The sequence below is a fragment of the Nycticebus coucang genome, chromosome 3 (genome assembly GCF_027406575.1).
Source record: "Nycticebus coucang isolate mNycCou1 chromosome 3, mNycCou1.pri, whole genome shotgun sequence".
Lineage (NCBI taxonomy): Eukaryota > Metazoa > Chordata > Mammalia > Primates > Lorisidae > Nycticebus > Nycticebus coucang.
In genome coordinates this window covers 20,974,241-21,001,871 of record NC_069782.1, presented here as the reverse complement: position 1 = coordinate 21,001,871, position 27,631 = coordinate 20,974,241, and the positions used below count along the sequence as shown (strand labels likewise).

Below are 27,631 nucleotides of genomic sequence, written 5' to 3'. Positions count from 1 at the left end.
GATATAGTGAGCTTCCAAGTTTCCAGGTGAGGCAAACAGTCTGCTATATGAATTATTGCTGTATTAATCAGAAAAAAATTAATCTAGGTTGCAAATAACAGAAATCTGACTCAGACTTGATTAAACACACAAAGGGGTTTATTGGCTTATGTTATTGAAAAGTCCAAAGGTAGACACAGCTAGCTGTAGATGCCCCAAATGTGTCATCAGGACCCAATTCTCTCTCCATTTCTTAGTTCTCCTTTTGTCTGTCTTAGCTTCATTCTCATGCAAGACCAGCAGAAGCCTTCAGTTTACATTCTATTGCAGTGGTCCCCAACATTTTCGGCACCATGAACTGGTTTCATAGAAGACAATTTTTCCTCAGACGCAGGGGAAGAGTGATGCAAGTGATGGGAAGTGGCTGTAAATACACTCCCTTGCCGCAACTCATCTTCTGTCATGTGGGCTCCTGGTTCCTAAGTTTCATGGAAGACAATTTTTCTGGGGGTGGTGGATCAGAGGGCAGCAAAGCCTGTAACCTGGTCCCTAATAGGCCACAGACTAGAGCGGTACCAGTCTGCGGCCAGGGAATTAGGGACTGCAGCTCTATCACATTAGCCACTAAGTAAAAGAGGATTTCTATTTCCCAATATAGTTCAAGTAAAAGTCTAGAATCACATGCGTATCTTTTAATTGATCATATTTTTCCCCCAGGGGATACACTTCCATCTGGACTTGAGCCAGGCATCCACCCTTAGAAACAAGGAGTGTGTTGGTACCAAAACCACATAGATTAAGAATAAACAAAGAGGGGATTTCCTATAAGAAAATTGAAGTATTTTTCCAAAAGGGAAGGGGGAATAGATGAAAATGACATGTCTACTACAGTTCTCCATATTATTAATGAATTAAGGAAAAAGAGTGATGTGTTAACTGTTCAGCACTGATTCTTCTTCGGAATAGTAGGCAACTCATTCCTACCTGTAAACACTGTCAACACTGATTGATGCCAAAGTAGCTGCTGCAATACACAATATTTTCTCACCCTATTCATAGGAATCACTTCTCTCTATTGCATAAATGGATGATAAGACCACATAGCCATACACATCGAAGAAAGGGCTTGCAACAGTCACAGGAGCTATGAAGTATCTGAACTTGATCTCAAAGACTCTTGAAACATGCCTATGAGCTACCTGAATCATAAAACTGCTTCTACGTCCTCCCAATTGGAGAGTAGCACAGTGCTGTGGCTGAGGGCTCAGGTTCTAACACAGCCTGTGTGTGTCTGGGTGCCACCTCTGACTGCTCTATGAAGCTCTGTGGCCTTTGCCAAGTTACCCAGTCTCTCTGTGCCTCAGTTTCCCATCAGGAAATGTGGATGACAATAGAATTTGCGTAGTAGAAAGAGTGATTGAGTCATTACATGCCAGGCACTTGGAACAGCATCTGGCATGTAGTAAAAGCTATAGTGCCAGCGATTAATCACCTGAGAAGATGCATGTGGTGCCAAGTCCTTTGGAGCTGCAGTAGGAAAAGCTGGCACCATCCTAAAGGTATGTGACCTCAGTTGAGTCACTTACTCTTTCTAAGATTTATTTATTTCTTGATCCTATAATATGATTGAAATTACATCTACCCTGCTTACCTGATAGGCCATGAAGATCAGAGGAGGTAATAGACGCTAAATTCTTTGAAAAAGTCAAAGTCCCTTAAGAGGGCTCATTAATACCAATTGTCTCCATCCAGATTATCTGATTTATGTGTAATCAGGGCAGTTTTCCATCCCACACTGTACTACTCACAGAATCATTAGAAAAGAAAACGTGCGGCTGACATAAGATAATGGATTCTCCCACCAAACCCCGTCCAAAAGTCATTAGAAGTGTTTTGTGATTTGAATTACCCACCACCGCCTTGTGTACCTGGCATGAATTAAAGCTGATTATAATGGAAAGGGCATTAAAATGGTGCCACATGCATCTTCCCAGGTGATTAATGTCTGGCACCTAATAGCAGTTAGTACATACCAGACACTGCTCTAGGTGGTTTGCGTTGAAACCTAGAATGAAAATGATTTCATTACTCTTCCTACCAGGTAAATTCTATTGTTATCCCCACTTACTGATGGGAGAACTGAGGCACAGAGAGACCAAGGAGGGAATTAATAAAGAAGAGTCCAAGGATTGGATGGATCCCATGGCTCAAACGAGCCAGTCAGTACCTGTGCTCTCTCTCTCTCCCCTTCCCCCTTTTTCTTTGCCCAGGCTTCCTTCTTGGTCAGATTTCTCCACAAATGGACAAAAATGGCTACCAGCAGTTTCAGGCTCCTCTTACCTTGGCAAATACAAGAAGAAGAAACATCACCTTTCCTACAGTGCCAGCATAAGTTCAGGTTGGGCTCTTGGCCCAGTTTGTGGCATGTGCCCACCTCTGAACCAATGACTTGGCCAAAGAATACAAAGAACACAGCCTTGGACACACCCTATCTGGAACCTCGCCTGAACCTCAGACTCTAACTAAGCGGGAGGGAAGAGTGATTCCCCAGGGGAAAACCAGGATGCTATTTCCTGACAAAGGGAGAACAAACTCTGTCAGGAAACCTGCAAATATTTCTCACAACAATGGAGCATTTTTTTCTCTAAATCTGCCCCTTCTAGTTCACACTTTCAAGATGTGGGGGGCGATGGGAAGACATGAAGAGAGCACTGAACTTGAAGTTAGAAAACGCAGCTTCAAATTTCTCCACCACTTAGCAGTTCTCTGAGTCTCAGATCCCTCACATGAAAATGAAGCTTCTCACATAGCTACAAGAGGACATCGACCTAACAAATTCAAATATTGTGATTTGGTTTTCTGTACCTTTGCATTAACCCAAAATTAAAAAGAAAAAAATTAAATGAAACTCCTCAATGAAAACACAGCTGCAGGCATCACATGACCTGACTTGAAATTATACTACAAAGGTATAGTAACCAAAACAGCATGGTACTGGCATAAAAACAGACACAGACCAACGACAGGGAATAGAGAATCCAGAATCCATTATTGCTTTTACAGTCAACTCATTTTCAATGAAGATGCCAAAAACATAGATTGGGGAAAGGGCAGTGTCTTCAATAAACAGCACTGGGAAAATTGGATAACGGTATGCAAAGGAGTAGTCTGGTGCAGGAGCTGCACACTATACCTGGGCCAGCTGGATGCCTTAAGTTATGACATGGGCCAGAGAAGGACAGCAAGGAAGGAGGGTGTGGTGTGGACAGAGACAAAACTGGTCACATCCAGGCACCACGACTACTCAACTCCAGCAATTTATGGTGTTCAAAATATGGGCCCAGTGTTGCAAACTTTTTTTTATTTTAAGAGAAGTTAAAAATACAGATTTTCATCTGAAATCTTCATATTTTTAGCAAATTAAAACAATATTTTGAGAATGTTGTTTGGTAAACAAAACTTATCTATGGGCTATTCTGGGCTTATAGGGCCCACAGACTTGCAATTTCTGCTCTCCTGTTTCTAATGTGTGAGCTTTAAACAGGGAAAGGAACATAGAAGTTCAATATCCCCAGTGCTGCCAATGATCCCATAACACAAAGGGAAACAACAGTAACAGCTCAATAATAATAGCTCTGAATAGTTTACAGGAGACTTTGACCTACTTTATATCAACCTTCTTAGTAACCAGAAAGCAAAAAGGCAGAATTGGTTATTATGCCTATTTTAAAGATGAGGAAACTGAGGTTTAAGTCACTTAAGCTAATGCATGGAAACTCCTAGAATTGGGACCTGGCAGTTCAGAATACACTCTTCATGTGCTCACTGACTCCTGATTTAGACACCACTGTGAACAATACCCAGTTCTTTCTTAAGAAGACCACGATCTGTGGGATAGCTTTCCTCCCTACCACAATGAAGAATTACTGAACATCCTCCTTCTCTTTCTATTCTTCCATGTCACTCCCCTCTACTGGTTTGAGATTTCACTTTCTTGGTTCTTTGTTCTGAGTCAGACCGCCCCTGGCTTCATGCATAACACCTCTTGAGCCCCTTTCTAGCCAAGACCCTGGCACCAGGCAGACGTATCCCCTTCCAGAACATCACATGCAATGTGTTAATTTTTCAAGAATCCATATTACTCTTTTCCCCACTTTACAGATAAGCAAACCGAAGCTCTCCTCACCTCTTAGTTTTACCCTTTCCCTTTTTCTTTCCTTTTATTAGTCCAAGAATGCCAAGGATAACACCAAAGGCCAAGGCTAACTTGAACAAGCGTGGCTTTGTCTTAGGAATTAAAAATAATCGAATTTGTCTCAACCATTTAGAATCTTTGCACGTACATGCAAGGTAACCAGAAAGTTACTTCGGTAACACCATTGGTGTCCATGCTCCTCCTTTGTCTGGCTGACCCCTATTCATCTCACATGTCTCAGCTTAGACGTCACCTCCACCCAGAAGCCTTCCCTGGATTCCACCTCCATGCTGGGCTGGGTAAACACATCTGCTCTCAAAGTCCCTTGTGCTTGAAACTGCCGTGTAGCTAGGTGTAAAGAAATGTTTACTTAAAAGAGCCAGTCTTTCATGACGAATAGAGTGGTTAAGTGGGGCTCAATTTAAAATAGAGCCAAAAAGCCATTTGCTAACTAAAGGCCAAACATGTACTCTGAGTCCCCTGAAAATCCATATTTTGGAACTTCCAGAGCTCAGCTGTTTCAACCAATCAGAGATCAGCTGCATTCACCAATCAAAACTAAGCAAGCTTGACTCTTTCATTTGCATAAACGGACCTGATGGGGAACCTGAGCAGGAAGTTTTGCTATAAAAGTCGAACTTTCCCTTTTGTTTTCTAGAGTACTCCTTTGATTTGTAGCAAGGCTGCCCCTCCCTAGGTTGCAAATTGTTCATTAGAACAAAGTCCCTTTTTTCCAAATCCCTTTATAGAGATCTTTTGTTCATCTAGGCGATAAGGAAACAAAGATTAAAAAGAAAAACTTCCGGGAGCTTCTTATAAAGCTACCAAGGCTTATAAGGAAAACTTATAAGCCAAAGTTGAGGATGTGGATGCACTTGGGAAAAACACAAATTGCATCGCCCTTTCCTGTGCCCTTTTAAGTTTGATGCAGTACTTTAAGAGGCTAACACAGAAGGGTAAAGTAAATCTCCATAAAACCCAGAGAAGAGATTTTTAAAACTCCTCTTTGGATCCTGTCTGGAGTCACAACTGAACTAGAAAATAATTCATTACCATTTAAGCATCATTGTGATTTTTAAAATATAGTTAATAGAACAAGTGATACATCAGAGTTTTCTTGGTTTAAAAGAACAAAAAAATAAAAATGAAAAAAAAAACACAAATTGCAGACAAAGCTGTGTCTGTTTTTCTGAAAGGGAATTTGGAAGTTTCAGCATGTAAAGGCTTACAGAAAGTGGGGGAGAATGGAGGAAAGAATAGTGAAACAAAATGTTTACATTCTTGAGAGAGCTAGGGAAATTTACAAATTACATAAGATAAGGTGAATGTTGGAAGAGAAAAAGAGAGTGAAGGAAGCATTAGTTATGTAGATATCCCTGGGTAAGTGGAAGAATGTCTGATCCTATCTTGTCTCCATTCTGCACCTGTGAAGATAAACGGGTAATTCATTACTATTGTGGAATCAAACAGACTTCAGTTTTAGTAGCTAGATGTAGCCCACACACCTAAAGCTACAATTTGCATGTCCATACTTATGGGAGGCCAGTGAGGAATCGCCTTAATGAATAATCTGTGGAACCAGTTCTTCATAGGTGTCCCAGGCCTTTACCTTCTCTTTTGTATAAAGAGTTTGGGGGTGATCCTGATATTTTTATGTTCTTTTTACATTATTTATGCAAAAAAAATAGTCAACATAACTTGTGTCATTCTCTTATCAATAGTTTCTTTGCTTTTCCATTTTTGTCTGCATTCTTTATCATCCAGTTAATTCTATTACCAAAAATAAATAATAGAGAAGTGATAAGAGACAATTATATGAAGGTGATTTTGGCAATAGGTTGGGAATATTACTTAGAGTGGGAGCTGCTTCTGCAGACTTCTGACTCTCTGAAATCACCTACACATTTTAGTGTGAATGAGCTTACTTGCATTTTTCTGGGGAGAAGCTCCACAGCTTTCTTATATTTCCCTGAGGACCTGTGACCCAAACAAAACTAAGGACCCTCTAAAGAACAAACAAACATAAAAAGGCCTATTATTAGCCTTCTGGAAGTCAACCAAACACTTCAATACTTTATCATTAAAAAAATAAAAACTATAAATGCTATGAAGGAAAAACACTTAGAACTACCCTGTGATAATGGTATAATGCCAAGGACAACATTTAAAAAATTTTTTCTTTAGCAATGATTTGAAAGTATTATGTCCACTTCCTCAATTCTGATCATCTCTTCAATCCATGTATAGTTTGGTTTCTTTTCTTCCAACTAGACTTATACTTGTCATTGTGACCTTCACCTTGTCAGATCCAATAACCATGTCTCTATTCTTAACTTTCAGTATAGTTGGCCACTAGCTCTGCTTCCATGCCTTGGCTAGTCTATTTCTACATTACTAGCTCCCTTTTCCAGTCACAAACACCTCACACTGAGGTATTTAGGTGTATTTAAGGTTTACAAGACACACTTTTAGCCCGGACTGCTACATTGAGCTATATACAGCAAAGAATCCAATTGTCTACTTAATATCTCTCCTGGACTATCACAGGGGTCCTCAAACTTTTTAAACAGGGGCCAATTCACTGTCCCTCAGACCGTTGGAGGGCCGGACTATACGTAAAAAAAAAAATATATGAACAAATTCCTATACACACTGCACATATCTTATTTTGAAGTAAAGAAACAAATGGCAACAAATACAATCGCACCACCTCATGTGGCCCGTGGGCCATAGTTTGAGGACCCCTGAAAAGTATAAGCACCTCAGACAAAATATTTCCAAACATAATTAGTAATACTATTACCGTCTTTCTCATCCAGCTCCCAGGCCAATAGAAGACACTTAAGAAATAGGTGAAAGGGGGTGACGCCTGTGGCTCAGTGAGTAGAGCGCCAGCCCCATGTACTGAGGGTGGCAAGTTTGAACCTGGCCCCAGCCAAACTGCAACAACAACAGAAAATAGCCGGGCGTTGTGGCAGGTGTCTGTAGCCCCAGCTACTTGGGAGGCTGAAGCAGGAGAATTGCCTAAGCCCAGAAGGTTGTTGTGAGCTGTGACACCATAGCACTCTACCGAGGGTGACAAAGTTGAGACTCTGTCTCAAGAAAAAAATCAAAAAAAAGAAATAGGTGAAGGAAGGTAGGTTGGTTAAATGGGGGGAAATTATATTTAAATTTTTATTTTTTAAATTGCATAAATATTTGTGTGTGTGTATATATATGCTTTTTTCAATTATCTTTAACAACATACTATGCAGTAACATTAAAGTCATAGGAAAAACACCAAAACATTAACAATGAATGGTTACACATGAAATGAAAAGATTTCTCTTTAAAACTCCTTTTCTGGCTCAGTGCCTGTGGCTCAAGCGGCTAAGGCGCCAGCCACATACACCTGAGCTGGCAGGTTCGAATCCAGCCTGGGGCCTGCAAACAACAACGACAGCCGCAACCAAAAAAAAAAAAAAAATAGCCAGGCGTTGTGGTGGGCGCCTGTAGTCCCAGCTACTTGGGAGGCATAGGCAGGAGAATCTCTTGAGCCCAGAAGTTGGAGGTTGCTGTGAGCTGTGATGCCATGGCACTCTACCCAGGGTGACAGCATGAGGCTCTATCTCAAAAAGAAAAAAAAAAAAACTCCTTTTCTATTTTCCAATTTCATTTAGAGCATAAGGGTAATAATATCAGAATCTGGAGTCTGAGTGAAGACTGCTGTTTACCAGCTGCACAACTTTGGTTTCCTCTTGTGTCAAAGGGGCTTACAAAGAAGTACTTCCTTAAATTTACAAGGTGTCCAAAAGGTCACCCTACATAAATATGGAAAATGGAAAATTGTCGCTGAATGTACCTGTTTATAAAATATTCATTATAAAATTTTACAAAATATTTCTCTACGTGTTGATATATAAATATTAAAAATAAAATATGAGTTCTCAAATTTTCTACCTACAGCGACCTTTGGGACACCCTGTATTTAGGATTCCCAGTGAGATTTCCTGTGAAATCATTGATGGAAAGAGCTTTTCATGGTGCAGGGTACGGGGTGATAAGGAGTCTTGCTAGCTGATAATGATGGCAGGCATGTTTTATTTTATAATGAAAATATATATTTTTCTTGCAAACCCTTACTAAAGGGTTTGAAAACAATTCTGTACACACTCACACCAGCCCGGTTAGCACCGCCCAGCCTCCCGCCGGCTCCGGGAAGGCTGCGCTTGCTCTGTCCGCTTTTCAGCCCACGTGACCAATCAGGCTCCTCCCCATCTCCAACATGGCGGCGCCCAGGGCTTTAAGTCGCACGTGAGGAAGTCTGGGCTCCCGAGAATTAGAGACTACAACTCGTGAGACACTTTCCTCTCCTTACTGTCGGTTGCATCCCTTCGACCCTTCTGCAGGCCCTCGCGGGCCGCTGCCCCTCTGCAACCATGAAAACAAAGCCTATTTCCCACAAGACCGAGAACACCTACCGGGTGAGCATGGGAGCTTGGGCCGAGAGCTGCGGGTCTCTACTGCCTCAGTCTTGAGACTGATTCTGAGCCGGACTCCAGGGGCTGTGGAGTTCTGGGCCGAGCGTGAGTCACTTGCCTGGAGACTGGCGAAAGAGGGAGACTTTGCGGGTGTAAACATGAGATGGGGAAGGGAAGTCCAGACAGCAGGTATCGCCCTTAAATTTATGTGGAGTCTGGCCCGTGCTGGGAATTCCCTTCAGTACAGCGTTAACTTCATTATCCCAAGAAATTGCTTAGGTCCGATTTTCCCTACTCTTTAATCTTTAAAGACCTAATTGGGGGCGGGCCAGCTGGAGCATGTGAGCGATGCTCACTTGGGCATCTGATGGCTGCTACAGCACTTGTTTGTCCCTTGACAGTTTCTTTCCGGATTTTCTTTACTATACAACTGTAGGTCTGTATGTGTTTAAAAACACCTGTGGCAGCGACTTAGCTAGTTTCTTATGCTTATGGCAGGGTATGAAAGCTAATAGGTCTAGTAAGACCAATCGCCAGCCTTCACCTCAGTTCTCCATTTAGCATGGAAATTTTATTTGAAATAACATTATTGAAAGTACAAATGCATAGAAATGCTCATTATCTTTGAAAAGAAGTCCAGTACATTTGTTTAAGGGTTTCTTATCCTTTGTGATATATTAGTGATGCCTATTTTAAGCATCAAAACGCAATTTATACATTTTATGATAGAAAGCCCACATCTGAAATTACTAGCAAAGCATACTGTTACTTGTGATGATAGTACGTAAGAGGCTTATTGAAGCTTTAACCTTTCTACTTTTACAAAGAAATTGCCCACATGTAATTATTATACAGCACTCAGACAGTGAAGATCTGGTAAGCGATGATGTATCTTAAATATGCTTTCTCTCCCAGTTTCTAACATTTGCTGAACGACTGGGGAATGTGAATATTGATATTATTCACCGGATTGATAGAACTGCAAGCTATGATGAGGTAAGAGAGTGTGATATTAGCCACCTTCAGGTATTCACAGTCTGTTAGTTTCTCCTGTTAGTAGAAGTGAATTGTTTTCCAAGCCATTCTTTTGTGAACTTGTGATGTATTAGAGCCCTCCCGTCTAATACAGTAGCCATACATGGCAAACTAGATTTAAAGGAGATTAGAAATTCAGGGGCTCAATAGCCATGTGTGACTAGTTGCTATCTCATATTGGACAAGTGCAGATATGGAAATTTAAATTCCATGGTTGCAGAAAGTTCTATTAGCAGTGGTTCTCAACCTGTGCGTCGCAACCCCTTTTTAACAATGAGAATACATGCAGCATTAGGAAGGTTGAGAACCACTGTTCTATTGGGTGCTGCTGTGTTAAGCAGCTAACTTGACTTGATACTCAACTGGATTTTGTGATCTTGGCCTCTCCTTTTTCCATATGCTGCAAATCTATATTTCTGCAGCTATAATTTTAAAGTGATTTTCCTGGGGTTTAGTTTCCTCCTCAAGAAAGTGGCTAAACTGCATAGCTTTTTCCAGTTGTAAAATGCTCTGTCATTCCTCTATGCAGAAATCTTTTTCTTTTTGCTACACTAGGTCATTTTTTTTTCTGCTTACCTTTTTAAGGTCTTGTATAATATGCCTTTAACTTGGGAGTTCAACCTCAGTTTTTACTGTTCTTCTCTTGGCTCTAGTCAGGCTCCACTTACTTGTCTTTGAATGTGTTGTCAGCGTGTTAAATGGTGCTATAATGTTTTGAGAACTCATAATGAAGGGAGCCTAACCTAAACTAAATTCTAATAAGCTTTCAGAGAATTATTTGCTGCAACCAAGTCAATTAAGCATTGTTTTTCTAAATCATCTGTTGATATTATTACTTCTGATTGCTTTTTAAAGTGTGTTAGTTAATGTTTTTTTAAAAAACTTAGAAGTTTTGAACTCTAGACTATCATTGTCTTAAGATATTAATATGTCCTTGTTCTATTTACTTGGATCATTGTGTGATTAATGGACTGCTTAAATCTTGACAGGAGGTCGAAACCTACTTTTTTGAGGGTCTGCTGAAATGGAGAGAGTTGAACCTCACGGAGCACTTTGGTATCTATTTTGTTCACCTATAATTTGTACTTTATATGTCCCATACAACTAAATAGTGGAGTGATGGAAAAGAGCAACATATTCTCTCTCTTTTGTTTTTTCGCTCAGGGAAATTTTACAAAGAAGTTATTGACAAATGCCAATCATTCAATCAGTTGGTCTATCATCAAAATGAAATAGTTCAGAGTTTGAAAACTCACTTGCAAATTAAGAACAGTTTTGCCTATCAACCTCTACTGGAGTAAGTAGCGTCTTGAGAGAAAGCTAAACTACATTTATCAGAGTTGTAAGAAAGATCATGTTTCATAGCCGCGTATGTCCTAGATCAAATGCTTATAATTTACAAACAAGAAGAATTTACCTTTCTACTAGGAAAGGATACATTGCTGTGTGTTTTGCATTTATTATATACCCCTGAAAGAATCTCATTTTTATTTGACACTGTAGGAACAATTGACTGCAACTTATAATAGAATGTACCTACTTGCCTGTTTTCTTTGCTGAACTTTTAAAATTTGAAGAATTTTATATCATGTGAGGTTTTACTTAGAAATATGTTGTTTTAATTAATCCTGTGATCATAAGCTATCCATGATTATTAAATATATTTGTAGCTTTTTTGGAAAAAAAAATAATCATTTGCTTCTTTTTGTAATCCAGTTTGGTTGTACAGTTGGCCCGAGACCTACAGACAGATTTCTATCCACACTTCCGAGATTTCTTTCTGACTATCACCTCAATCCTGGAAACCCAGGACACAGAGTTGTTAGAGTGGGCTTTCACCGCACTGTCATATCTTTATAAGTACTTGTGGAGACTGATGGTGAAGGACATGTCCAATATATACAGGTGATGCTTTTCTCTAATATATTTTTAACTTGCCTTTCCTTTTGATGTTGGCTTCTGACTCCAAACTGCCTTTCCAGCTTAGTGCCTAATTATTTCTTTGTACAAAGTTGATTTTTCCACTAAAGTAGTCCACAATCTAGTCTGCCTATCTGTGTTGACCTGAAATCTGTCATCTCTAGATATTAAAATTATACCCACCTATCTATCGGGACATTGTGGTGGGCGCCTGTAGTCTCAGCTACTTGTGAGGGTAAGGCAGGAAGATTGCTTGAAACCAAGAGTTTGAGGTTGCTTTGAGCTATGATGATGCCATTGCACTCTACCCAGGGTGACAGTGAGACTCTATCTCAAAAAAAAAAAAAGAAAAAAAGTATATATTATACACTCATCTATCAAAACCCAAAGCTTGGGTTCCATAACCTCCATAAACATTTTCAGGTGCCTTAGCCAGAAGTAAAGCTTTGTACTCTGTATCCCTTTGGCCTTTTTTAACCACTTGTGTTATATAACTTTTATTGTAATTGTTTGTTTATAATGCAGTGCTGTCCACTGTAAACCTGTGAACTCCTTAAGAACCCTATCTTAATTATCCACATTTCCCCAGCTATTTTACTAAGTCAAAATACACCCTCAGTATTTGTGAGTAAATGTGGACAGGGAAAGAGATTGAATTCCATAGTAGCTTTTTGTTTATAAAGTAAAGAAAAGATTGTTTACTAAATCTGGGATTTGGTGGAATTTTCATTTTGGTCTTCTGATTGTTTCTACATATTGTAATTGCCACAGGAATATTTAAAATAAATGATCAGCCCTTTACCTACCAATAAAAAGTGTAGATAGGGGATAGGACAATAGATTTTTAGTGCCACCCTCTTCACCCTGCTCACCCTTTTCTTTTAGGAACTTTGAAAAAAGAATGAAAAAGAAATATTTTTCCAGCTTTTTACTAACTTTCTATGAAGCTTTTGGTAAAATATGTTAGCGACCAACATGATTTCATTAAACAACTAACAATGTCTTTGGGGAATATAGTTTGTGTGGTTTTATGACTTGAAAGCTGTCATAAAAACTGTCACTTTTATGTGTCTAAAGCAAGCTGTTCAGGTCTAAATGTACTTGCTTTTAGTATGACATTTTTAATAGCCTGGATATTTTTACTTGAGGCTTGCTGAAACCAAATTCAACATATTCCTGTTCAGCTGAACTCTTCTTACCATTTCATTCATTCATGTGTTTGTAAACATGCATTGAGTATCTGCCATATGCCAAGCCCAGTTTCATTGCCCACTGTCTATCAATGATACATCAGAATGTTTTTCTCATCTCTGCCTCTTTGCACCTTAGAGGCATCTTTGATCCAGTTGTCTTCAAGGACTCTAAATGCTCTTGATTCTGTCTTTACACACTAAGTGACTATTTATTGGATGCTGTCTGTATGTTGGGCATATGAAATGCAATCAAAAATAAAACAAAAATTTCTCTTTTCACAAAGTTTACCTTTTGGCAGGGGGAGAACATCTTTGGCACCTGGCATGTTCAGGGAATATCAGGGCGTCCTAGATGCAGAACAGCCTGTATGAGGGTGAGAGTAATTAGGTGATGTCACAGGAGTAGTAAAGGCCAGGTGGTAAAGGGCCTTGTTTATGTAGATGTGAGCTGGGGTCCAACTGTCTGTGCTTCGTGTTCAGAGCTACCTGTTTACCTGGACAGTTTTTGACAAAGCTCAACTGTGTCATCCTTTCTTTTTTAGATGTGCCTCCTTGTTATCTCTTGGGCCAGGATTATTGATGCTTGCCTCATCATTGTTCTCACTTTTATCTTAATAACATGCACTCCAGTCCCCACCTAATTCTTCCTGTCATTCAGAACTCACCACAAGTTTCGACTTTACATGGAGTCGTGTCTGTTAGACCAGCACCACCAATCCTAAGACTCTGAGTACTGTGGCCGTTAACCTTCTGTTCAACATGTGGTGTCTCTGTAATAGAATGAGATTTTAAACTTGGTTTATACTTGCTATGTTGGATGAGATTTTAAACTTGTACTTGCTCTGTATTCCTTGCGTATCTAGCACGGTGTTAAATGTATCGTTGACATGTATGTCTTTATTAAATAATGTGATTAAATAAACTTGTCTTATTTTTCTCATGTATAGCATGTACAGTACACTCCTGGCTCATAAAAAACTACATATACGAAATTTTGCTGCTGAGAGTTTTACTTTTTTGATGAGAAAGGTTAGTCTGATATTTTCTTTATTTATTGGTACTTAATCATCAAGAATCTGATGAGTGGAAGCAGATATCTTTTTTTAATGTGGTTATTATGGACTAATTTTCTCTGTCTCTATTTCTGTATATATATTTATATACAGAAACCTGTTACTATCTTGAGTTTGTCTCACAGTAAGGTTTAGTCTTTGTTCACAAATTAGGGTGGGGCGGCACCTGTGGCTCAGTGGGTACAGCGCCGGCCTCATATATCGAGGGTGATGGCTTCAAACCTGGCCCCGGCCAAACTGCAGCAAAAAAAGTAGTCAGGTGTTGTGGTGGGCGCCTATAGTCCCAGCTACTCGGGAGGCTGAGGCAAGAGAATCACCTAAGCCCAAGAGCTAGAACTATCAGCTGTGATGCCGCGGCACTGTACCAAGGGTGACAAAGTGAGACTCTGTCTCTTAAAAAAAAAATTAGGGTGATATAATTTGGGTCACTTTTTTATTGTTATTTAGGTTTTTGGAAGCTTTCAGTGTACAAGGGCTGTCCTGACAGTATCCAGTTATTCTTAATACTGTTTTTCATATTACATGTCTGGGTACTTTCTAGACAGCTCTCATGCATATATATGTCAAAATGCTCTCTGGGCAGTGCCCGTAGCTCAGTGGGTAGGGTGTCAGCCACACACACCAAGGCTGGTGGGTTGGAACCTGGCCCAGGCCAGCTAAACAACAATGACAACTGCAACAACAACAAAAAATAGCCAGGTGTTGTGGCGGGGGCCTGTAGTCCCAGCTACTTGGGAGGCTGAGGCAAGAGAATCGCTTAAGCCCAAGAGTTTGACGTTGCTGTGAGCTGTGATGCCACGGCACTCTACCCAGGGCGACAGCTTGAGACTGTCTCAAAAAAAAGAATCCGACTGTCTCTAATTCAGGTCAGTAAATACAAGGACAGTGAGACTAACGGGAATTTTTGTAGTAGTTTCCTACAAGGAACTGGTAACTTGGTATCGTGTGTGTTTGTCTAAAGTTTCCATAGTAAATTTTAGAGAGTTTTTGTAATAAAACAAAAACATTGGTGTTCCATTTCTTTTATGCTCATAGAATATAAATGTTTGATTTACTTTAAAGGTAGAATGTTGACTTGTGTAGTTTCTCATAATACATACCTTCTGCCATACAGTGAATTCATCACTCTTGTATGTGACATTCCAAGCAAGAATACACTATTAGAGCAGTTTGGATCATTACAAATGTCTTGTTTCTTCAGAATTTTTTCTCAAGTTTGTTTGTTTGTGTATTGATTTATTTTGGAGAGAGTCTCACTTTGTCACCCTTGGTAGAGTGCTGTGGTGTCACAGCTCACAGAACCTCAAACTCCTGGGCTTACATGATTCTATTGCCTCAGCCTCCCAAGTAGCTGGGACTACAGGTGCCTACTTCAACACCCAGCTATTTTTTTTTTACAGACGGGGTCTTGCTCATTGCTCAGGCTGATCTTGAACCTGTGGGCTCAGGTAATCCACCTGCCTCAGCCTCCCAAGTGTTGGGATTACAGGCTTTTGCCACAGCTCCCAGCTTCTCAAGTATATTTAAAGATGAATATATTGAATAGCAAATAAGATTTCCTTCTTTAGATATATTTATGTTTGTTAATATGATTTTCCATTTTTATTTTACTTTTCAGGTTTCTGATAAAAATGCACTTTTCAATTTAATGTTTCTTGATCTTAAAGAACATCCAGAAAAGGTAGAAGGAGTTGGACAGTTGCTTTTTGAAATGTGCAAAGGAGTTAGAAATATGTTTCACTCCTGTACAGACCAGGTAAGTAACAGAGTGGAGTACTTGGAGTCTATGTGGGAGGGTTGAACAGAAAGTAGACAAGCTCTAGGCAAGTAATGTGCGGAGAGGATAGCCGAGAATCAGCAGAAAGCACTGAATGGGGAGTGATAGGGGCTTCACAACAATGCTTACTTAATGCAGGCCCTGGGCAAGTAAGTATTTTTACTTACAGAATCATAACTGTCGTCTTTATCCTGAATACTGGGAGGTAACACAGTGGGTGAGGGTTAAGTTGGGAAGGAAGCCCTTATGTTATAAAATTACCAATCCTGGTTTGGAATTCCTTTTGCACATATGCTTAACTTAATTATCAAAGCTGGCATAGCCTTGATTATTCTAGACCAGAATTTTTAAAGTAGCTAATATAATCAGAGTGGTAATTGCAGGGTGATACTTTCCAAGAAAGGTTTTTATGATAATTTTAATGACTTACATCCATTCCCACAGGCAGTGAGACTAATTTTGCAAAAGCTGGGACCAGTTACCGAAACTGAAACACAACTTCCATGGGTTTTAGTTGGAGAAACACTTAAAAACATGGTCAAATCCACCGTATTCTACATCTACAAGGAACATTTTGGTATATTTTTTGAATGTTTGCAAGTGAGTTCTAATCTTTAAGGGGTACATAACAAGGAGTGTAAGAGTTTATTGTTATTATTCTTAGTTTTACTGAGTACTCCTGGAGATTGTATTTTATAATTGTTTTCTTTATACTTCCAGACACATCTTGGAATTTTTCCTTCCCTTCACCCCCTGTACTATTTTTATTTGATATGATACCCTGAGATGCAGCAGAGAATATGGTTAAGAGAGCCTCTAGAGCCAGACTTCCTAGTCTTGGCTTTTTCATTTACTGCTATTGTGACTTGGGAAAGTTATTTAAAGTCCCTGTTCCTCAGTCTTTTCATCTGATAAACGGGACTAATATTATTCCCAACCTCAGGATTGCTGAGAGGATAGTGAGTAAATACTTATAAAAAACTCAGAGTAGTGTACTCAGTAAATGTTGGCTGTTACGGTCATTGGTGATTCCTGGTAAATGTGTCTTTTTCTTCCAAAGCAAAAGAATATGAAAAGTTGAATTACATCACACAATATTGTCATTATTGCCTTAATAGATGAGTTTGGTATTTCTGTAGTTATTCTCTCTGTTATATTTGTTGTTTGCAGGAGTCTCTTCTGGGTCTAGGTAAAAAAGTAACAAAAGCTAACTGTTGTGAAAGTTCTGAACAGATGAAAAGGTTGTTAGAAACGTATCTAATACTCGTGAAACATGGAAATGGATCAAAAATAACCACACCTACTGATGTTTGTAAGGTGGGTTCCCAACTTAATAAGCTTAAGAATCTGTTATTGGGTGGCGCCTGTGGCTCAGTTGGTAAGGTGCCGGCCCCATATACTGAGGGTGGTGGGTTCAAACCCGGCCCCGGCTGAACTGCAACCAAAAAATAGCCGGGCGTTGTGGCGGACGCCTGTAGTCCCAGCTACTCGGGAGGCTGAGGCAGGAGAATCGCTGAAGCCCAGGAGTTGGAGGTTGCTATGAGCTGTGTGATGCCACGGCACTCTACCGAGGGCCATAAAGTGAGACTCTGTCTCAACAAAAAAAAAAAAAAAGAATCTGTTATTAAAAGCTGATTGCCAAATATGCATTGGTTGTTTGTTTTATAGGTATTGTCTCAAACATTACAAATTACCAATCTTTCCACATCCTGCCTGGAGACTCTCTTGGATGTCATTTCTGCTTTGATCCTAAGTGAAAATGTTTCCTTGCCGGAGACCTTCATCAAAGAAACCATAGAGAAAGTAATTTACTTCAACAAATAGTAATTGAGTAGTTAATGCTATGTTAGCAGTGGATAAGCTGTTAGGAAATAGAAACGAAGCGTAACAAAGGTGCTTCCCTCAGGAATTTGTAATCTTGTTAAGGAGATGTGAATTGCATGCTGTAATGGAAATAAGCAGACTAAAGCGCAGTGAAAGCTAAGTCTATACACCAGTTATTCTGCAAACGTGTAGTTTCCTATATCCTGAGCTAGATTGTCCAGAATGAACACTATGATGCCTGTGGTTCTTGATTGTTTTGAGGGACCTGGGAGTGACTAGATATAATCTAGTGAACTAATCTGTTGGTGGAGGTATATTGAATTATAACCATTGATTCTGCCTGGAGTTGAGAAACAGAGAAATGTTTCCAAAGGACTTATGTTTGGGATAATCATTGAAGGTTGAATAGCAGTCTGCCAGTCAGAGAAGGGGTTACAAACACAAGGAGGGGGAATAGCAAAGACACGTGTTTATAAATGGGTGCAGCCAGGCGCAGTGGCTCACGCCTGTGATCCTAGCACTCTAGGAGAATGAGGTGGGTGGATTGCTTTAGCTCATGAGTTCAAGACCAGCCTGAGCAAAAGTGAGAACCTGGCTCTACTAAAAATAGAAAAACTGAGGCAAGAGGGTCACTTGAACCCACAAGTTGGAGGTTGCTGTGAGCTATGATGCCATGGCACTCTACCCAGGGTGACTTGAGACTCTGTCTCCAAAAAAAACCACACACACACACACATATATATATAAATGTGTGCGGTCTGGGCCCATGGACACATGAGGAGGGGTGATGTGATATCAGCAAAGCTCTGCTTGGCTTTGAAAAGTCAGATTGGGTTTTAGGCTGCAAGTAGTGGAAGGCCCTTCAAGAATCCTAAGCGGATATGTGATTTGCTGAGATTTGTATTTTAGTGAGTTTGGAAGTGGGATTGAAAAGAAATCTGTTGGGCTCTTCCTAGCTTCAAGGCACGCAGCAATATACTTTTGGGGAAGGCGTGAAATTATGCTTCTTGCTTTTCATAATTCTTTATAGCTGGGCAAGAACTGAGCAGCTTATGGGCAGAGCCATATGTAATCGTTAGGAATATGGTGCCCTTTGCATCTGCGTAAGTGACTTTGGAGGAGGCTGAAGATTTGGACAGAAAGCTGAATTCCTTTCTATAACTGCCTTTTTTGAGGAAAAGGGATAGTACTCTCTGTGTACTTACATTAATATTTTTTACTTGTGGTCCACAGATATTTAAGAGCAAATTTGAAAGATGTTTAATTTTCAGTTTTTCTGAAGTCATGTTTGCTATGAAGCAGTTTGAGCAGGTAAGCAAGATATTATTAGGTTTGGGGTATTTTAAACAAAATGTATCATGATAAAATAATCAAATTTGAAATCCTGGGATTTTTGTTTTATGAGAAAAGCAAAATAAATATATGATGTTTTTGGTCAATGTTATGTTAAAAGAAATCACATTCAGTTCTAGGTTGTAAGTGAAACTGTTTCATACATGGAGGCATTTAAAATGATACCCAGTAGCCAACTTGATTTTTCTTTTCTTTTCTTTTTTTTTTGAGTCAGACTCTCACTATGTCGTCTTTGGTAGAGTGCTGTGGCATCAGAGCTCACAGCAACCTCAAACTCTTGGGCTTAAGCCATTCTCTTGCCTCAGCCTCCCAAGTAGCTGGGACTACAGGCGCCTGCCACAGTGCCTGGCTATGTTTTTGTTGCAGTTGTCATTGTTGTTTAGCTGGCCCGGGCCGGGTTCAAACCCACCAGCCTAGGGTATGTGGCCTGCGCTGTAACCGCTAATGCTATAGGCACCGAGCCTACTGGAAGAAGTTCCAATTTTATTGTGAATTCATTTCGTTGCTACTACAAAATAGATAACCTGAATGAGGTAGAAAGCTTTCCTCAAATCCTGAGTTTGTCCCTTTCTCCTTACCCCATCAAAGATTGGCTCCTCCTCCTGTAACCCTACAGAGGACTTCCTGGAAACCTGTATTTGGAATTGTCCTCTCATTCTTCCTTTGGGTGTTTAATGATATATATTCTTGTATAGTCTCATCTGTCTCCCCCATCCCTCCCCAGAAAAGTCCCTGAAATCTTTTGTACATGTCCTAGACTCTGGTTCTTTCTGCTCTCTGAGGATTCTTTAGCTCACTCTGGTTTTCTTAGCAATGGCTTCTTTCCTTTCTCTCCTCCTCTCTCTCTCTCTCTCTCTTTTTTTTTTTTTAGTCTTATTTGCATCTGAGTACTACCTATGTGTGATTTAAAAAGTCAAACAAGGCTGTAGAAGGTATTCCTTTGTTTTCTGCTCTCCTCTGACCAGCAGCAACCACCTTGAATGATTTTTAGCGATTTTTTTTTCTGGTATTTACCTTGTGTTTTTAAATCCTCTGAAGGTACCACCTTTCCTTAGTTTGTTAGTTTTAGTTCTCATCTGTAGAGATGGATTTTAGTTCTTTTATGCCCCTCATCCTCCCAGGAGGGTTACATCATGAATTTTAGCTGCATCCATGTTCACCATATACTTAATACATACTCTTTTGTGTGTACTTTCTCATTTTTCCTGGAGTTCGTAATTGCCTCATTCTTTAAAAACTGGGAATTGTTTCCTTTGAATAACTGGTTAGTGGATCTGCCTTTGGACAGTGTAAATAAATGCCTTGTACCTACAAACTGTCAGGTCATTTAGTTCAATTTTTCTTTTTCTTTTTCCTTGGCGGCATTCTTCTTGGAGCAGTTCCATTCTGAATGCACTCCCTCCGTCCCCTGCATAAAGGTTATACTGAGACCTCCTGTAGCTTCTGTCCTATTTCCTGGGTCCCATGTTTTTCTCTTGCTATAGTTGACTCTTTACTAGGACTCTACCTTATTTTCCCCCAGTTCGTAAGACCTTGCTGAATTGCCTTTAGCTTCTGTTGTCATCTGGAGAGCACTCATGCCCTTGTGATTCCTGATTGTTTGCTTCTAATCTAGTTATTCTGAAATGTTCAGATCTTCATTGGGTGTTCTGAAATGTTTAGCTGCTAACAAGTGATTTTATTTTCGCTTATTTTTAGCTCTTCTTACCAAGCTTTCTCTCCTATGTTGAGAATTGCTTCTTGATTGATGATGCTGCCATCAGAGACGAAGCCCTGGCCATTTTGACCAAGCTCGTTCTGAATAAGGCTGCGCCTCCCACGGGTGGCTCCATGGCAATTGAAAAGTACCCTCTGGTTTTCTTACCACGGACGGTGGGGTAAGGTCTCCATTTTTATTCCATTGAAGTATAATCCATCAAGAATACTGTGAAAAATGAAGATCTGTATATATGAACTGGAAAGATGTCCGCACTAAGTTGTTACAAGAAAAAACAAGTTGTAGAACTACCTATATAATACGTACAGTGCAATCTCATTTTGCAAAGTGAAAACAAAAAGTGTATATAAGCCTAGAGAAACATGAAAAGATACACCAACCTGTTTGTTTATGCTAGAAAGATAGTAAGGGAAACAAAGAGTTGACTGAACTTTTTTAACCACTTATTTTAAATTAATCGTAGACCTACATGCCGTCTGTAAGAACCTGGATGCAGGGGTTCCATGTCCCCTTCCCTCTGTTTCCCCATTGGTGCATCTTGCACAAGCATACGAGTGTCACAACCAGAAAAGTGACATTGGTGCAATCCAGCAATGTTATTCTTGTCATTTTTATGCACTTCATCCTGAGCGTGCATGTGTATATGAACATACAGTTCTACGTGGTTTTATCACCCATGTGGATTTGTGGCTTCCACCAGCGTGAAGATAAAGAACCATTATATATCCCTTACCACAAGGATCCCTCATGCCACCACCTTTCAGTGGTCATCTTCACTGTCTGCTCCCTATTCCCTAACCCCTGGCACCTGCTAATCCAGGGTTTTTCAACCATTTTTTATCTCACAGCACACTTAAATTGTGTTGATCCAAAACTGTATACTTGGCTCAGCACCAGCCACATAAATGAGAGGTGGTGGGGTCGAACCCAGCCCTGGTCAGCTAAACAGCTGCAACAAAAAATTGCTGGGCATTGTGGTGGGTGCCTGTAGTCCCAGCTACTTGGGAGGCTGAGGCAAGAGAATGGCTTAAGCCCAAGAGTTTGAAGTTGCTGTGACGGATGCTACATCACTCTACCGAGGACTACAAAGTGAGACTCTGTCTCAAAAAAAAAAGTATACTTTGCTTTGAACTTTTTTTTTTTTTTTGCTTTGAACTTCTATCAAAAATAATTTAATATCTTTAAAAATTTTCCTAGCACATCCAAGATCCTCTTACAGAACATCAGTTGAAAGCCACTGCACCAATCTCTTATCTAGTTTTATAATTTTGTCATTTTAAGAATATTATGCAAATGGCATCACACAGTATACTTTTTGAGATCGGCTTTTCCTCCTCAATATAATTCCCTTGAAACTCGTGCAGGTCACCATGGGTAAAGTAGTTCTTTCCTTCTTATTTGCGGAGTGCTGCAGTGTTTCCTGGGGTGAATGTGGCAGAGTTTATTTAATCATTCACTTGTCGAAGGACATTTAGACCCATTTCCAGTTTGGGGCTGTTATAAATCAAGCTGTTACAGACATTCATGTATTCATTTCTCTGAGATAAATGCCCCAAAATGGAATCGTTGTGTTGTACAGTAAGTTATGATAACTACACGTTTAGTTTTATAAGAAATGCCAAATAGTTTTCCAGAGCACCTATGACATTTTTCATTCCTGCCGGCAGTGTTGGAATCAGCCACTTCCTTTCCATCTTTATCAGCTTTTGATATTGATCACTATTTTTGCCAGTCTGATAGAAGTGTAGTGATGTCTCATTGTAGTTTTTATTTTTATTTATGTTTTTCACCAACAAGACCAATCAGATCATCACTGTAGTTTTAGTCTGCATTTCCCTAATGGCTAATGATGTTGAAGCATCTCTTCATGTACTTATTTCCCATCTGTGTGTCTTTTCTAGTGAAATATCTTGTCTGTTTATTTCTTTGGTTCATTTTCTTTTCTTTTCTTTCCTTTTGAGATGGGGGTCTCACTTGTTTCCCACTTGGTCTCTAACTCCTGGCCTCAAGCCATCCTCTCACCTCAGCCTCCTGGGGTGGGGTTTCTCAGTTTTTTTTCTTTTATAGATCATGCTTTTGGTGTGCAGTCTAAGAGCTCTTTGTTTAGCTCTAAGTCCTAAAGATTTTTTTCTTGTTATTTTTTCCTAAATGTTTTATAATATTATGTTTTACATTTAAATCTGTGATCCATTTTGTATAAGGTCTGAGGTTTAGGGCAAGTTTCCTTTTTTTTTCTTTTTTTTTCTTTTTGTTCAGCCTGGAGTTGTTCACTTGCTCCATTGAATTGCTTTTAGCATCTTTGTCAAAAATCAGCCAGGTGTACACGTGTGGGTCCACTTCTGAGTTCTCTCTGCTGTCCCATTGATCTGTGTGTGTGACTTCCTCCAATACCATACTATGTTATTACTATGTAAGTCTTGACATCTTTAAATTAAAATTCTCTTGCTTTCCTCTTTATCAGAATTATTTTAGCTATTCTTGGTCTTTTGCCTTTCTTTTTTTTTTTTTTTTTTTTTTTGCAGTATTTGGCTGGAGCCGGGTTTGAACCCACCACCTCCATATATGGGGCTGGCGCCCTACTCCTTTGAGCCACAGGTGCCGCCCAAGCTCTTTTGCCTTTCTATATCAATTTTAGAATAAGCTTGTCTATGTCTTCAAAAAATAACCTTGCTGGGATTTTGTGAGGAATTTTATTAAACCTATTGATCAATTTGGGGAGAATTGACATCTCTCCAAGGGTACACCGAACAGTTAACTTTGTTTTGTCAAGAGGATGTTAAGGGGAGAAAGGAAGTGGCTATCCACTATAAAATTATATGCCTTTGTATCGTTTCAGTTGTTAAAAGGTTTACTTTCTTAATTTCATTCAAAACAACATATACCCACTAGAAGTTAAAAATCAAAGTTTAAGTATTGAGCGGATTTAGCTTATAGCTTTTGAGATAGTTAAGAGGGTATGTTTGTTTCTAGCAGTTGTAGATTAGGAAATGGGTTTCCTTATCATCCTTTTGTTGTTAGACTTAATTTTCCTATTTCTGTTGGAGTAGTTAGAACTGTTGTCATGTTTGTGGTTTGCTTTAAGGCAGCAGGGATAGATAGATATTCCTGGAGTTTGTGCTGAATACGGCTTTGAAGCTTGCCAGCCTCCCCTGGGTTGGGAGTTACTGTCCACTGGTCACAAAGCACAGCTGGCTTTTGAGTGTGCTCAGCCTCACGTTCTAGAGGGGCCCATCTTCTTTTTTTTTATTATTATTATTTTTTTTAATTTTTATTGTTGGGGATTCATTGAGGGTACAATAAGCCAGGTTACACTGATTGCAATTATTAGGTAAAGTCCCTCTTGCAATCATGTCTTACTCCCATAAGAGGGGCCCATCTTCTTAACGCTACCTTAAATATCTGCCTGCCATGCTAACAGAATCTCGCTGGTTTTTTTTTTTTTTTGCAGTTTTTGGCCATAGCCGGGTTTGAACCTACCACCGGTATATGGGGCCACGCCCTACTCCTTTGAGCCACAGGCGCCACCCATCTCGTTGGTTTTTTAATGTACTGAACTCTGATTCCTAAAGAATGGGTAGTGAGTAACTTCTGTAGAATTACCCCTTTGGAACGGTTCTCTGGATTTTGCAACACTAAGTCAGTCTCTAGCAAGCAGATTCCTTGCGACTATCAGTACTGTGGGTTCTCCTCAGTGACAGGGAAGCTGCCTTGTTGGTTGGCCTCCATCAGGTGAACAAGGGGGCTGAAGGCTGGGTGTGAGGCCTTCTTACACTGATCTCAGCCTCTCCGATCCTCCTGGGAGGTCACATAGTAAAATAAACAAATAAAAATTTAGAGGTATTAACTTACAGCAGGTACTACAACTTCTGTGTTTTCTTTCTCTGAGAAAAAATCCCTCCGCCGCCCCCCACAGAGTTAGGGAATGTCCAGATGAATGAATAGGAGCCTTTGTCTTGATTTCTTCCAGGAAGATTTTAGCATAATAGTTTGAATATTCATAGTAATTATCTATCCTCACTGGTTTGTTGTGAGGCTAAAAAGAGATAATAAATGTGAAAAAGCTCTTTGTGAGAGAAATTTATTCCATCATTTGACAGTTATTTATAAGATATTTATAAGTTTAATTCTATTTATAAGTTTAATCTTATATTTATAAGATTTATAAGTATTGTTTTGTTTTAGATACCTGAGTACAATAATGAGTAAGAGAAAGTTTCCTTGTTTGGGGGATATAACGTTCCATTGGGGAGGTATATGGTGAGGCATATAAAAGCCAATAAGCAAAGTGATTTTCAGTATAATAGAGCCTCTGTTGATGACCACCTCCCTCCCTTGACCACCTCCTCAAGTTGGCTTGATTTTCATAGACATGCACCACGTGTACATATCAGCACAGCAGGCCTGGTTCCATACGGTGACCAGTTTGTTACAGTCCCTTGGCTGGTCAACTTACAGAGGGTCTATTGTAGTGATAAGCAGCAGCCTGTAATCCCAGCATTTGGGGAGAGTGAGGCAGGTAGGGATCTCTTGAGCCCAGGAGTTCAAGGCTGCAGTGAGCTATGATTGTGCCACAGTACTTCAGCCTGCGTAACAGAATAAGACCCTGTCTCAAAACAAACAAAAAATGTAAAGTAGTGATAAAAGGAAGAAAAACCATGGTGTTGAGAGGGAGAGCGAGTGGAGAGTGTGCACTTGTTCCTTTCCTGAGAGGGAACCTTTAGACTGATTATAATGAGGGGAAAGATCCAGCCTTACAAAGATTTGGGTGAAAGACTTTGCAGGCAGAGGAAAGATGTCCAGGGCTCTGGGACAGGAGGATGCCTCCGTGGGTAAAGAGAAGTGAGCACAGAGGAGAGTGGGATGAGAGGAGGTGGGAGAGTAGGCGAGGGTCGCAGCCTTACGGGACCAGGTAACTAGTGTGGGTCTGACTGGAGGAGCTCATTGGGTCTGATAAAGTGGAGGAGGGACATGACAACTGATGACTCACTTTTTTTTTAAAGCAACTCAATATTTGGTAGGACTTTTGCAGATCGTTGAGTCACGGTTATTACTGAAAATACTACACCAAGATGTGGTGACTTCAGGGAATTGACAGTTAAATTAACTTAATGATCTGTCATGATGTCAAACACTCAATATCCTGATAAATCTAAAACAAAAGAAAACATAGCTAACTTTTGGATTTATTTTAATGATCAGAGGAGCACAGGAATAAAAACCAGATCTTCCACTTCTTTTGTATAACAAGCTAACCAAACTGGAGTTAGAGGATAAATTATAAAACAATTCTATGACTTTTCTCTTGATTACATTTTTATTTTCATAGTACACCAGCAAAAATGAAAAGAGGCAAACAAGAATAGTAGCAGAGTAACAGATAACCCCCAAAACGGAATGCCCTGTCAAGAAAAGTCACTGACTAATCATTTATCAGATTAAAGCAGCTGGAGAAAATTACTTATAAATCATAATCATTTTAATGGTATTTTTCAGCGTCATCACAGTAATTTTGCATTCTGTGTTTGTCAAGTAGTAAAACGCATGTCAAAAAAGGAAAGGGAGATGGAAGAAGTCAGTCTATGCCCGTGAATTACGTCTCAGAAACATGCCCTTGTTTCTTATTCCCCATGTCCCCCACCTCTGGTTATTATGCCTTATGCTCCAGAAATAATACTTAAAACTAGAAGAGACTTGGTTTAAGTCATGGAGCAAATTAAAATAGAAAAAGAAAGAAGTAGAGCAAATGGAGGGGAGCAAGCCTTTCACCGAAAATCAGTGAGGGACTCACGTTTGTTTGGTTATTTATACTCAGCCACCTCCAGCAGTTCCTTTCCCACAAGTGATCTACAAAAATAAGGAACCAATTTTATTTCAAACTTCAGAGGGCAAGAGCCATTGCATTCTCTCCCATTTTAAACATTTATTTTGACAAAAAAAGAGCTAATAATCCCCGGGCAAGAGACATGAACAGAACCTTCTCTGAGGAGACAGACGAATGGCTAACAAATATATGAAAAATGCTCGTTGTCCCTAATCATCAGAGAAGTGCAAATCAAGAGCATCCTGAGATATCACCTAACCCCAGTGAGATTAGCCCACATCACAGAGACCCAAAACTGCAGGTGCTGGAGTGGATGTAGAGAGGAATGATCACTTTTACACTGTTGGTAGGACTGCAAACTAATACAGCCTCTTTGGAAAGAAGTATGGAGAATCCACAAAGAACTCAAATTAGACCTCCTGTTTGATCCTGCAATCCCACTACTAGGCATCTACCAAGAAGGAAAAAAAAATTATTTTATCTTATGGACATTCACACTAGATTGTTTATCGCAGCTCAATTTATAATTGCCAAGATGTAGAAACAACCTAAATGCCCATCAACCCAGGAATGGATGAATAAACTGTGGTATAAAAAATGCCATAAAAAGATGAAGACTTCACATCTTTTATATTAACCTGGATGGAGCTGAAACACATTCTTCTCAGTAAAGTATGACAAGAACGGAAAAACAAATATCCAGTGTACTCAAAGCTAATATGAAGCCAGTAGATGATCTAATTCATGCCCACATAGGAGAAAACTCAATTCAGTTCAAGTTGGGGGAGCGGAGAAGGGGAAAGGGTGTTTGGTGTGTTCCTACTGAATGGGCACAATGTAGGGGTGCGTGGCGCACCTTTGGGTTCGGGACACAGCTACAAGAAGGACTCCAGTAACAAATTTAAATACTGTGACTTGGTTGTTGGTACCCTCCTTTTAACCTGAAATATTTAAGAAAAAATAATAAACATTTGTTTATTTATTTTTTATCTTTCAGATCCTATGTGAAACAGATGAAGACTAGGTCCCAGGGAGGAAACAGACAGTTTCCAGTGTTAGATCATCTATTGTCTATAATTGAGTTACCTCCAAAGAATGATACTACTTACTTTTCACATTCCTGGGCAGCCCTTGTCGTGTTACCTCATGTTAGGTAAGAAAGTTAACTCCATTTAACTTGGAAAGAAACACTTAACATGCTGATTAAAATGTGTTAGCCATTCCTCCCCGTGCTGTGAGAAAGCTGTGGAGTGACCGTTTGAACTTTCCTTTTTCCTCCCCTGT

General features: G+C 39.7%; 1 protein-coding gene and 1 non-coding gene across 2 annotated transcripts in view; both read left to right on the top strand.

The window, feature by feature from the left end:
* Positions 1-5,082: 5,082 nt before the first annotated feature.
* LOC128582913 (small nucleolar RNA SNORA26) lies at positions 5,083-5,205 on the top strand. The gene has a single exon (XR_008379327.1). It is a non-coding gene; the product is annotated as a small nucleolar RNA SNORA26 (small nucleolar RNA).
* A 3,230-nt stretch (positions 5,206-8,435) lies between these two features.
* The window catches only part of UTP20 (UTP20 small subunit processome component), a 110,650-nt gene continuing 91,454 nt past the window's right edge, over positions 8,436-27,631 (top strand). Inside the window, exons 1-13 of the mRNA XM_053583572.1 lie at positions 8,436-8,637; positions 9,550-9,630; positions 10,659-10,725; positions 10,834-10,966; positions 11,386-11,574; positions 13,730-13,811; positions 15,474-15,611; positions 16,077-16,232; positions 16,803-16,949; positions 17,301-17,435; positions 18,690-18,767; positions 20,508-20,686; positions 27,345-27,500. Coding sequence (XP_053439547.1) covers positions 8,593-8,637; positions 9,550-9,630; positions 10,659-10,725; positions 10,834-10,966; positions 11,386-11,574; positions 13,730-13,811; positions 15,474-15,611; positions 16,077-16,232; positions 16,803-16,949; positions 17,301-17,435; positions 18,690-18,767; positions 20,508-20,686; positions 27,345-27,500 — 1,586 coding nt within the window. The 5' untranslated portion in view covers positions 8,436-8,592. The remainder of the gene's footprint in view (positions 8,638-9,549; positions 9,631-10,658; positions 10,726-10,833; positions 10,967-11,385; positions 11,575-13,729; positions 13,812-15,473; positions 15,612-16,076; positions 16,233-16,802; positions 16,950-17,300; positions 17,436-18,689; positions 18,768-20,507; positions 20,687-27,344; positions 27,501-27,631) is intronic.